Below are 12107 nucleotides of genomic sequence, written 5' to 3' on the forward strand. Positions count from 1 at the left end.
AATTAACAATGAATCTCACATCAAACGTATCACATCAAACTGGTATATATAGGACAAAGTCCGGCTTTGAGATGAATAACTCACTAATAAATCTTTAAGATAAATCCAAACATAAACCAACTAAAAGATAAATACTAGAACTATCAATAAATTAAAAGTTGTATATGATTCCTTAATACAACAGTTTCTTATTGTAGAGTATTTTTTTTTGACTAAGATTTTGCAGAGTAATTAATCAAAGTGGTTCTTTAGAGATCCATCTTTTGAACATGGCAAAGCACTCCTTAGGCTTAAACTCAGGAGCTGTATGTGCACCACCCTACAACGCAACACAAAACAGTTTGTAAAATACAACTCAATACACACATGTATAGGTACAAATATATGAATTTATTTTGATTTTTTATTTATTTTTTAATTCATTCTCTCCTCCTTTGTGAAGTTTCTTATAGAAAGATTATTAATATATCTTAGCTTATTAAAACCAATTTCTAGTTGTTGGGGAGAAGCAATTCTTGCCTTGATGGTGGTGAAAGTAATATATATATATATATATATATATATAAGTAATCCAATTTGAAGTTGAAGAAATAAACTACTAGCTTACCCTGCAACTTGGTCATCAACTAGCCACGGCCTCCACTGACCAACAACGGGAATATTCAGAGACTTGATCCATGCTTGGGTTGCAATGTAAGGGACTACCATGTCATGATCTCCACTGTAGAAAGAAAATCACATTTCTTTTAAGATCTCATAATAAAAAATTTATCAAACTAGGGAGATTTTATTAACCTTCTTCGGACCATTAATGAAGCCGGGTATATATATCTTAGTGCTTTATAATTATTATTATTATTATTTTTTTTTTTTTGGCAATTTGTACCAAAAGTTTTTGAACTTCTCGTCATTTGCAAATTGTATCTTATACTTTTAAGTTTGATATTCAGAACCCTAAATTTAACAATCCTTCTCAATGCAATCCAATAGATATTGTATGTTAATTAATAGATGACCATACCGTTTTTTAAATGAGTGGAATCGGGCTATTTTGTTGTTTTAAAAAATAGTTTTTAGGTTTTCTCATGTATATAGGGAAGCTAATTGTTGTGTTGATAAATGGCCAATCATGGAGTGAAGAATAGATATAGGATGTGGTGGACTTCTTGTTTCGATTCTCTTAATATTTTGGTGTATAGCTAGAGATGTTTTGGGATTTCCTTTTACTGATTCTCTTGATTGAGTTTCTATTTTTGTTTTTATATTCTTTTCTTTCTTTAATAATATTCTCCTCTTTCTGAGGAAGTTTCATTAAAAAACAATCAAATAATAGATTTGGTATCATTTGTGTAGAAATTGTTAAACGTTTCCATCCATTAACAAGTGCACATTAGCTATTGGATCAAAAGTGCAACAGATTTTTAATTTAGGGTCGTTATTGTTAAAATTGAAAGTTTAGAGTTCAACTTACTAAACACTGAGAAATTACTAACGACAAAAAAAAAAAAAAAAAAAAAAAAAAAAAAAAACACAATTTTTTAAAAAGGGAACTATTGTTAAAATTGAAAGTTTAGAGTTCAACTTACTAAACACTGAGAAATTACTAACGACAAAAAAAAAAAAAAAAACAAAAAAACAAAACCACATGCTTTCATAAGGGTAGCCAAACCTGTATATTAGAGTCCGATAACCTCGTGAGCTGAGACGCTGATGATAGCTAACAACACTATTAAGTTGCCTCTTGTAAGGTAGGTTTTTAGGGCATCTTATCCATATCTTTTTGGTTCCCTAGTTCATCATTTTGTACAAAGTCAAAGCAAAACTCGTGGTAAGACTTTTATCAATCTCTTCCTAATTAGATTGCTCTTTGTATATAGCCAAGATCAGAATTTCTCTTACTTTATGAACATGAAGAGCGCTTTGAACAGCTTCATCATTTGCCCAGAAATGGACCAACATGGTGTTATAATTCTTCAAAAGAATTTGATCAATGATCAGTTAAAAGAAACATCTCTGGACTTTTTTTAATGTAACAAATAGGATTAATGAGATCTGAAAAATAATATCGGATTTACCGTGCACCCCAAATCAGGAAAATCAGATGACTTCTCTAAGAGTGATTTCCGATAATTAAACTCCATCTTTCCATTTGCAGTAAAGATTGAATCGCACTTACGCTCCAAGATTTGTAGGAAGTTTAAATCTTTAGTGCACTTTCAACAAAACAAAAAAAGGCAAAAATATCATAAGTAAATCATGTGAGTGCCAAAAATTAAGAAAAAAAAGGATTATCATCTAAATTTACTTAAAATGAGGGAAAGTTGTTCTTACGAAAGAGATAGCATTAAGATCATGGGCACATAGCGTATTGTTGTTGTGCTTTCCTTGGTACTGACCTTTGCAATTCTTCTTCACCGACTGAAATATCAATCAAAATGACTACTTTAATGGCATGTTTACTACTAATCCGTAATCAGAGTGGACATGAATCAGAGTGGACAGAATTCAGAGTGGACAGAATTCAGAGTCAGGAATCGGAGTCAGAATAAGCAGTTTACTTAGGTTCTAGGAATCGGAGTCAGAATCAGTCACAATCTCATTCATATGTTTACTTACACCCTTAATCAAAATAAACAGTACTTACCTACTCTTTTGGTAAATTTTTGTGTGTTGAACTTTTAAAAAAAATTGTATATTATGCTAAAATAAAAACAAATGGTTAATCATATATATATATATTGATAAAATAAAAGGTATTAATGGTTAAAATAAAATCATTTTGCACAAAGTCAAAGCAAAACTCGTGGTAAGACTTTTATCAATCTCTTCCTTAGATTGCTCTTTGTAAATAGCCAAGATCAGAATTTCTCTTACTTTATGAACATGAAGAGCGCTTTGAACAGCTTCATCATTTGCCCAGAAATGGACCAACATGGTGTTATAATTCTTCAAAAGAATTTGATCAATGATCAGTTAAAAGAAACATCTCTGGACTTTTTTTAATGTAACAAATAGGATTAATGAGATCTGAAAAATAATATCGGATTTACCGTGCACCCCAAATCAGGAAAATCAGATGACTTCTCTAAGAGTGATTTCCGATAATTAAACTCCATCTTTCCATTTGCAGTAAAGATTGAATCGCACTTACGCTCCAAGATTTGTAGGAAGTTTAAATCTTTAGTGCACTTTCAACAAAACAAAAAAAGGCAAAAATATCATAAGTAAATCATGTGAGTGCCAAAAATTAAGAAAAAAAAGGATTATCATCTAAATTTACTTAAAATGAGGGAAAGTTGTTCTTACGAAAGAGATAGCATTAAGATCATGGGCACATAGCGTATTGTTGTTGTGCTTTCCTTGGTACTGACCTTTGCAATTCTTCTTCACCGACTGAAATATCAATCAAAATGACTACTTTAATGGCATGTTTACTACTAATTCGTAATCAGAGTGGACATGAATCAGAGTGGACAGAATTTAGAGTGAATAGAAATCAGAGGCAGGAATCGGAGTCAGAATAAACAGTTTACTTAGGTTCTAGGAATCGGAGTCAGAATTAGTCACAATCTCATTCATATGTTTACTTACACCCTTAATCAAAATAAACAGTTATAAATTTACTTACCTACTCTTTTGGTAAATTTTTGTGTGTTGAACTTTTAAAAAAAATTGTATATTATGCTAAAATAAAAACAAATGGTTAATCATATATATATATTGAAATAAAATAAAAGGTATTAATGGTTAAAATAAAATATATATAAATGGTTAAAAAGTATTAATCATAAAATTTTGAAATAAAAAAAATATATATATATATTGTGCATTTTGATTTTGCTATTTTCTCTCCTTCATATCTGATTCACTCTCTTCTAATGTAAATGGTTGACCCAATTTTATTTTTTTAACAAAAAAAAAAGACTCCGATAATTAATTGATTTTTCTTTATCAAGAAATAAAACCAACCCTCTGTCTTTAATCAATTCTCTTTCTTTCTTTCACCAAAAAAAAAAAAAAGAAACTCCCTCTATCTGCTCTAACCCATATTTCTATTTTTCTATTTCTGGTATTTTCTTCTCCTTCCTCTATTCGATTTCACTCTCTCCTTTGTAAATCTAAATAGTTGACTAGTTTTTTTTTTTTTTTTTGAAAAGACTCTGATACTTAATTGTCACTCTACAAGCAACATGAGTAGACTTTTTCATAAAAAAAAAAAGAAATTAAAAAGAGGTACATACCTGCATTTTTGCAACAAGGTATTGTGATTCAGCAAAAGGAAAAAAATGAAATAAAATAAATTAAAACAGAGTATAGTGTACATCAGTTACCATGGAAGGAAAGAGGAAAAGTAAAAATGCAAACTACGATCAAAGAAGATTATTTCAACTGGTCTTGAAATGTCTTTAGGATTAGGTAAGTAAACATAGAGTTGATTCTGATTCTTAATTTTCATTCCCCACTCCTGGTAAGTAAACATGTTATAAATTTTGAACAAACATTTTCAAAATTTTACCCCCCAAATTTATATGCACGTATTTATTTTTTGAAGGAAACTTTACTTTAAAATGTGATATTATTTTCTTCTCCCTATGATTTCTAAAATTATATATTAGTTTTAAAATTTTCGTCCAATTCCATGAAATGATTGAATCCCCTAATCTATGAACCTTATCTCAGAAATGCCCTTGATCCATTCATCGTTTTTGTCAATTTGTGGCTAAACCTTTTGACATTGATTGAGGTTGAAGTTTCTTCCTATATAATAAATACCCATAATTAACCGCTTAAGCTTGTAAATTTGAGAAAAAAATTGATAATTAGTTGCACCAAAATATTTTTTTATCTTGATAATTGTAAAAGGGTCCCATCTGCTACTTATTAAAAAAAGATTGACATAAGAAATTCACGAAATTTGCCCTCAATTGCCTCAAATAATTGACAATCAATGTTGGAGAAGAATTGGACCTCCGACAGAAGTTTGGGGAGTAAATTGTAACAAGTATGATAATTTCAGGGGAAAATTTTAAAATTGTCATAAGCTTTTATAGACAAAAAAAAAAAACATTTTTATAATTAGTTGTTTATGGATTAATAATACAAACAAAATTAATATTCTGACCTCATAGAGTTCATCCGATATAAGTCCCATGTGATGAGCAAATGGAACCCTTGAATTCCATTCAAGATTTATATCCGTCACCGGGTTCCCCAACAAATAACCCTGGATGTAAAGGGTTTTAATAACCAGGATCTAAATAACAAGAATTCGGCAGTAATTAATATTGTACAAAGAAACATACCTGGAAATTAAATTCTGGGGTGTTGCCGGCTTCTATACCTACAGTATCACAACAAGTAATGTCATTTTGCTTCCTACTTACAGACCTAAATTAAAGATAATATGCCCATTTCAGGTTTTATATGACATTACTCTTTGCTACTTCTTCAGCAATTATAGGGACTATAAGGCCAGCATATGAATCTCCACCTATATAGAGTGGATTTGAGATGAACTTTGGGTGAGCAAGTAGCCACTGCCAAACCAAGCAAAAGCACATATAGTGATTAAAAAAATAAAAAAAAATAAAAAGCTTAGTTTAAGTGTCATGAGAACATCAATAAAATATGCTTCTAAGCCTAGCACCAAAAAAGAATAGTTTAGTTCTTGTAGAGATGAAAATGGGGTGAGGTGGGAAATGATTTCCTATTCTCATCCCCGCTCTCCAAGATCATTCTCATCCCCACCCCGATCCCCGCTTAAAGAGAGGCGGGTCAGGGAGTGCTTCCTCATTCGCCGCTCTATTACAACACGGGAACAATATTTTATTCTCATTTCCGTCTCCGTCTCCGTCTCTGATTATTGTCCTTTTTTCCCACCTTTTTCAGGGCAAATTCCCGCAGTTCTCAGTCCCCGTAGGGCTCTGATCTGCAAGTTTTTGAGTTGACATGAACTGCAATATGTAGTAACATGTACTAGTGATTATCTTTTTGTATTTTAGTCGATGCATGTCGAATAGCTTGTTCACCTTTTTAAGAAAAATAAGACTTTGATCGGCAAACATAAAGTCTCCAGTTTGGGACCCTTCCCAACTCCTTGAATATGAAAATCCAGAGCCAACAGGTGCATCTATAAATATTATACTTGCAACCTATAAAAATCAATGGAATTTCCCACAGGAGAGAATGAGAAAATAGTAGGAGCAAAAGAGGAACTATAATATATATTATAACCACAAAAAACAAACAAAAAAACAAGTAGATAATGAATTATGAATACCTTTGTCCACGAGTTTGGATTTAGGTTTAATGTTGGTAAGGTGCCATTGTACTCAACAATGTTAAACCGAACAGGACCTATATTAGTATATTACAAACCAAGTTCATCAGAAGCAAATTATTCACAATGAGGAGACTTTAATTTCTTTCCAATCAGAAAAAAAGAAAAGAAAAGTGCCTCTTCAAATTAAGGGTTTGTCTTTGAAAGAAAATCTTAGCTCAGCTACTGCAGATGTTGTTATTATACAACAACGGGTTTCTTTATTAGTTGTCTTGGCTCTAAATCAGTTTGGCATTGTGTACAAGTTACAATATTCGTTGTAAACTATGTTGTAAGTCAAAAACTAAAGCGACCAAAAGTAAGTATGCGTTGGGTAATCACAAGGAAAATTCAATTGTTTTGAAACCATGGATACCTTATTTCAAATTTTTACAATCTTAATTTTGACTTCAAAATTCCCAAAATTCATTTACAATCTTAATTTTTACTTCTAATTATACTTAAGTATTTAATTCATACATAATATATAAATATTTTTGCTTGTATCCATTATTTCGAATTTTAAAACTCACATCAGCAAAAAGAAAGATCATGTACTAAAGTTTACATATTTGGATGAAGAAAAAAAGCCTAGAAAAAAGAAACGAAAAAGATAGTAAAAGAAAAGGAAAAATACGTGACTTTTAGAATTTATTATAATATTAATTTAGTCTAAAATTTTGATTTTACTCAAGCCTGAGGAAAAAGTTTTGCAGAGAATGTCACATCATACTGTACCATCATATTTAGATTTAGAGACTATAAATATATCATTATGATATTGAGTAGTAATCACCGTGATACCGTGATATCTGTTTGGTTCATAGATTAGAACCATGTGATTAGAATCATTTTCGATTTACGTGTATTTTTTATGAGAGAAAATACTGTAGCGAACCACGAATCATGATTCGAATCAGGGAACGAATCCCTCTACCAAACATCACCTGGCCGTGAGATATAGGGCGGGTTTGGAACTCGCTTCAAAATGATTTTTTATTTTTTGTATAAAAATGAAAATGAAAACGAAAATGTTTTCAATCTCAGACAGAAATTATTTTTGAAAATGCGTTTGGTAATTTTATCAAAAGATTATTTTCAGTATAAAAAAACCCATTAATATCTCTCTCTTTCTCTCTACTCGAGAGAGAAGAAAACGAAAACAAAAAATGAAAAACGACTAAAAGTCATTTTTCATTTCTCTCACATTTTACACAAAATTAAAAAATCGTTTTCATTTTTTTTTTGTCTTTATTACGCCAAACTCCGTTTTACAAATATTTTTATTTTTTTTCTTAAAAAACGTGAAAAATAAAGATGTGATCAATTCCAAACACAGCCTTAGAGATCTCTCAGCTTAGAGTAAATCTCACCAGTGATCTCCTCCGCATGACAATCATGGTGCAAGGGCTCTCGCGCACGGTGGAGATCTCACCAGTTAACTCCTCCGTGCAGCCACTGAGGTGCAAGATAGATTGCATGCGGATGAGATCCCACTGGAGCCACGAGTAGATGCCACAAAGTCGAGCTCGTCGCTGTAATCACCTCGGTCGATAGCATTGTGCCAACAAGATCTGCCTTTTTTATGGTCACAGGCGAGTGATGACCGAGTTGTTACGGTTATTTATAGTCACATAATCTCAATTTTTTAACCACATAGTAGAAAAAAAAAAAAAAAAAAAAAACCGAACATTTCTACCCCACGGTATAAATCAATCCATACCTAAAAAATGTGGCGTGCCCACAAATTACTTCTATATATTAGGGCGGGACAATATATCCAAACATTTTTTCTGATCAGGTAGCTCACTTTCTTGGTATATACAAAACGGCACTAATAAGATTAATTAGTCAAATATATATTCGATAGAAGCACAACACACGAATTAGGAAACTCAGAACCATCCTTAGCAAAAATTAAAAAAAAAAAAAAGTTAAAACAAAAAACAAAAGAAAGAAAGGAAGGAGAGGGAGAGAGAGAGCTGAGATATTTGCCTATCTCGAAAGCAAACGAAGAGAGACCAGAGCAGCCAGGCCCTCCACTGAACCAGATCATAAGAGGATCATCTCTTGGGTTCCCTTCAGATTCAACAAAGTAATAGAATAACTGAACATCTTCCTTCTCGTCCACTGCTATGTATCTGCAAAATGTAATGCCACTACTTAAACTTTGCTCCTTTTTTGTCGTACTAGTTGTAGTACGTAAATATATATATGTGTGTGTGTGTGTGTGTAGAGCATACAAGGTAGACCCTCACCCAGTTTCATATTTGAAAGGAAGGGAACCGGGAAATCCTGGCAGGGATTTGACTATCGATGAAGAAACTACAGAATAATATTCTGAGAAAAGTGTTAAGAAAATGATGAGATGACGAATACTAATTATGCAGTTGAAAACTTTGGCGAAAAGCCTTGTAGCCATGTTTACTTCAAAGAGCGTAAATTTTCTAGGATATCTATTTGCAAGAAGAAGGATGGTCCTTACATATAATGATAGTCGAAGCTAGACGGTGAAAGAAATATTGGTGAAGAAAAATACAAATTAACCATATCCCGGAAATCCCGAGGAGCACATGCTTCTTCTTCTTCTCTTTTTTTTTTTTTTTTTTTTTTTTTTTTTTTTTTTTTTTTGTTGGCATGGATACGTACATCTTGAAGTCCTAGTTAAAGTACAATCTTTTGAGATATCAAACTAAATTATACAACGTCTTGACCAATTAAATATTAAAAAATGCCCTCAATTAGTTTTAAAAACTATCTAAAAATAAAACTAAGTGAATTTTACACATAGGGATCTGCGGTTAAGTGGAGTAGTTTAGCAGTCGAATCACGTGGGTTGTTTATTATTATTATTATTATTATTAAAACACTATTTTTCCATTGTCCGATTCCTAATACAAGTACCCATCAAAGCATAAGAACCCACGTGACTTCGTATCTATGAAATACCATATCTACCAATTGCGTGACTCCGTATCTATGAAATACCATATCTACCAACGTGACTACAAACATATCTAGCATTTCTACCAATACTTGATTGAACGAAATATCATATCTATGTTGAGTGAAATGAACGATGCCTAACTTGACTTAACACTAAGTCCAAGGAGGTGCAGTCATCGTTGGCGCTGCATACTTCCCATTTTCTTCCAGAGTCTCTTACACATTCTTCACTACTACCGCACTTGCACGGTAAAGAGAGTACCGTTGACAAGTAGGTTTGATAGCTTGTGGCTTTTGTAAACATATATATCTACTATCATTTTGATGGAATTAGAGATGTCAAATGAGACGGGACAAATGGTGTCTTCTCTCGCACATATATAAGACATGGTGCGGGACGACTTAAGGCCCACTTTTTGAGTGGAGCGGTGCGGATCGGTCGAGTCGACTTAAAATATCAGCCGTTCATGTCCATGATCTTCTTCGTGCTGCTGTAGTCGTACTTCTTCACCACCTCTCCCCATCTGTTGTCGTTTTCACTTTTAGAGCTGAAAATTGTATACCATCAAAAGAAACAAATTAGGTCACCCAGATCAATCAGAATTCAAAAAAACCTCAAGAAAAAGAAGTACTGGAGAGGGGAAGTGCAAGAATGGGCTTGGGCTTGTTTTACTTATGGGCTTAGGCCCTTTTTCACTCTTGGGCATTGGCGCTGCAGAACGGTGCATATGGGATGCCTTTGCTGAAACTACATGTAGGTAGCCCCGTTCATTTTATCGAATTGAGTTTAGAATTTGAGTTTTGTTAAAGTAAAAAATTTTCAGACATAATCACATCTAACCTTTTTACTACAATAAAAAATTCTCACACAAAATTATATCTCAACTTGAATCAGTGAACTAAATGAGTCCGAAGTATCACTGAGGTCTGGGAGCAAACTTTTGTTTTTGTTTTTTTTTTGTGGAGAGAATTCACTGAGCAGACTCCAATTAATCGCATATTGGCATGCAGAGAGCAAACATAAATTGCATGTGCCATACATTACGCACAGCCCAGGGAGCATTCTCTCTAACTAATCTTAAGGGCTGTTTATATGGAGATTATAAGTAATTGGACTTAGCTACTTTTGTCGAAGCTTATTCTTTCATCACACAATTATTTTACTTTCTAGAAAGTTAGAAACGTAAAGTAAAAGGAAAAAAAAAGTATGAAAAAAACATGTTAGTTTTTCTAAAAGAAAAAAAAAACTTTTCATTTGTGAAAAATGAGGTTTCGGAGAGGAAAAAAAAAATCCAACAGTAAAAGGATGATCTAAGACGTCCTACTCAGCGTAAGGTTCCGCTCCATTTGTGGGCTGGAACAAATAATGGACTTTAAGCCTAAATGTCAAAAAAAAAAAAAATGAAAGACATGCTGCTCACGTGGGCAGCAACAAACCAGTAAAATAAAAAAGAAAAAAAGAAGGAGAGTCAGAACAGTGGCAGCCGAGGAAACTAGAGAAAGAGAATGGAAGAAAAGGAGAGAGAGAGAGAGAGAGAAAAAGTAGAGTTTTGGTGCTTGTGCAAGACAATTGGATGGCGAAACGTATCGGTTCCGGTTCAAATTTGACGTGGAGAATCCTTGTGGCAAGCTCTTCTCATCTATTGGACTTGATTTCTTATAGTACTCTCTTGAGTATTCCTAATTTGGTGAGACCTAATCTTTTCTTTGGTGTTATTGTTATTTTTCATATTTGAAGATGATGTCAATATTGTTGGTGAACCAAGAATAGTGTTTATTAATGATATTATTGTTGTGAGTCTCTAGTTTGATTCTAGGGAGAAACTTTGTAATCTCATTGTTAATATAGTGGAAGAAATTTAAGTGGCTTAAGGGTTCCGTGATTTTTACTCTCAATTTGAGAGGTTTTGTACGCTAAAAATTGGTGTTTCATTTGTGGTTGATTAATTAGTGCATTGGTCGTTTGGCTTTATTGGCATTTTACTTGAGATCCTATTTTAGCACACAAAGAGGGAAAGTTTTTTTTCCGCAATTATTAGTATTAGTTTTCCCAACAAACTAGGTATCAGAGCCTTTGGTTGGCTAAAGGCTAATTCTTGTGTGTTGAAATGGAAGAACAAAATTCGTATGGGATGATAAAATTAACCTCATCGAATTATTCCATTTGGAAGCGCAAAATGAAAGATTTGCTTATTATTAAAGATTTGTATGGGCCTGTTATGGGCAAGTCAAAGCCAGAAAAAACAAGTGATGATGATTGAAAAACATTACACATGAAAGCTGCTGCTACGATTAGGCAGTGGGTTAATATTAATATTTTTAATCACATTTCTGAAGAAATGGAAGCCGATGCAGTTTGAAAGAAATTAGAGGCTATGTATGAGAAAAATACCTTTAGAAATAAAGCCTCGATCATTAGAAGACTTGTGAATTTGAAGTACAAAGATGGAAAAAGCATGACTGAGCATACTAGTGATTTCCAAGGCTTGGTGAACCAATTGGCCGTAATGAAAATGCCTTTTGAAGATGAGTTACAAGCATTGTTACATCTTAGCTCCTTGCCTGACAGTTGAGAAATTTTAGTGGTATCACTAAGCACTTCAGCGCTTGGAGGAAAGCTAACCATGGAGACGGTTAAAGAAAGTTTGTTGAGTGAAGAAGCCAGAATAAAGGAAAAGGGTGAATCTTCTTCTGAGGTACTTGTTTCTGAAAAACAAGAAAGGCGTGGAAGAAGTAAAAGTAGGCATCCTCAGGGTCATGGCAAAAAGGATACATCTAGAGGAAAATCTAAAAATAGGAAAAATATCAAGTGTTATCATTGCAAAAAGATGAGTCACAATAA

At 32.9% G+C, this 12107-nt stretch overlaps 1 protein-coding gene across 1 annotated transcript; it reads right to left on the reverse strand.

Moving 5' to 3' along the window:
* Window positions 1–235: 235 nt before the first annotated feature.
* Window positions 236–8741, reverse strand: LOC21399158 (serine carboxypeptidase-like 7). The gene is made up of 13 exons (XM_024171265.1): window positions 8578–8741; window positions 8315–8460; window positions 6281–6357; window positions 6030–6152; window positions 5435–5537; window positions 5304–5341; window positions 5123–5224; window positions 3307–3393; window positions 3051–3188; window positions 2875–2946; window positions 1670–1788; window positions 613–721; window positions 236–319 (listed from the first exon to the last, which is right to left on the reverse strand). Exons 1-13 carry the CDS (start codon window positions 8739–8741, stop codon window positions 236–238), a joined length of 1362 nt encoding a protein of 453 aa, XP_024027033.1.
* Between the last annotated feature and the right edge of the window lie 3366 nt (window positions 8742–12107).

Source organism: Morus notabilis, unplaced genomic scaffold, assembly GCF_000414095.1.
Source record: "Morus notabilis unplaced genomic scaffold, ASM41409v2 Scaffold502, whole genome shotgun sequence".
NCBI classification, from domain to species: domain Eukaryota; kingdom Viridiplantae; phylum Streptophyta; class Magnoliopsida; order Rosales; family Moraceae; genus Morus; species Morus notabilis.

Coding starts and splice junctions, on each gene's coding strand:
- LOC21399158 (XM_024171265.1), bottom strand. CDS start 8,741: ATGGCTACAAGGCTTTTCGCCAAAGTTTTCAACTGCATAATTAGTATT. Junction 6,153..6,280: donor ATCCAAACTCGTGGACAAAG/GTATTCATAATT, acceptor TGATTTTTATAG/GTTGCAAGTATAATATTTAT. Junction 3,394..5,122: donor TATCGGATGAACTCTATGAG/GTCAGAATATTA, acceptor TTGATATTTCAG/TCGGTGAAGAAGAATTGCAA.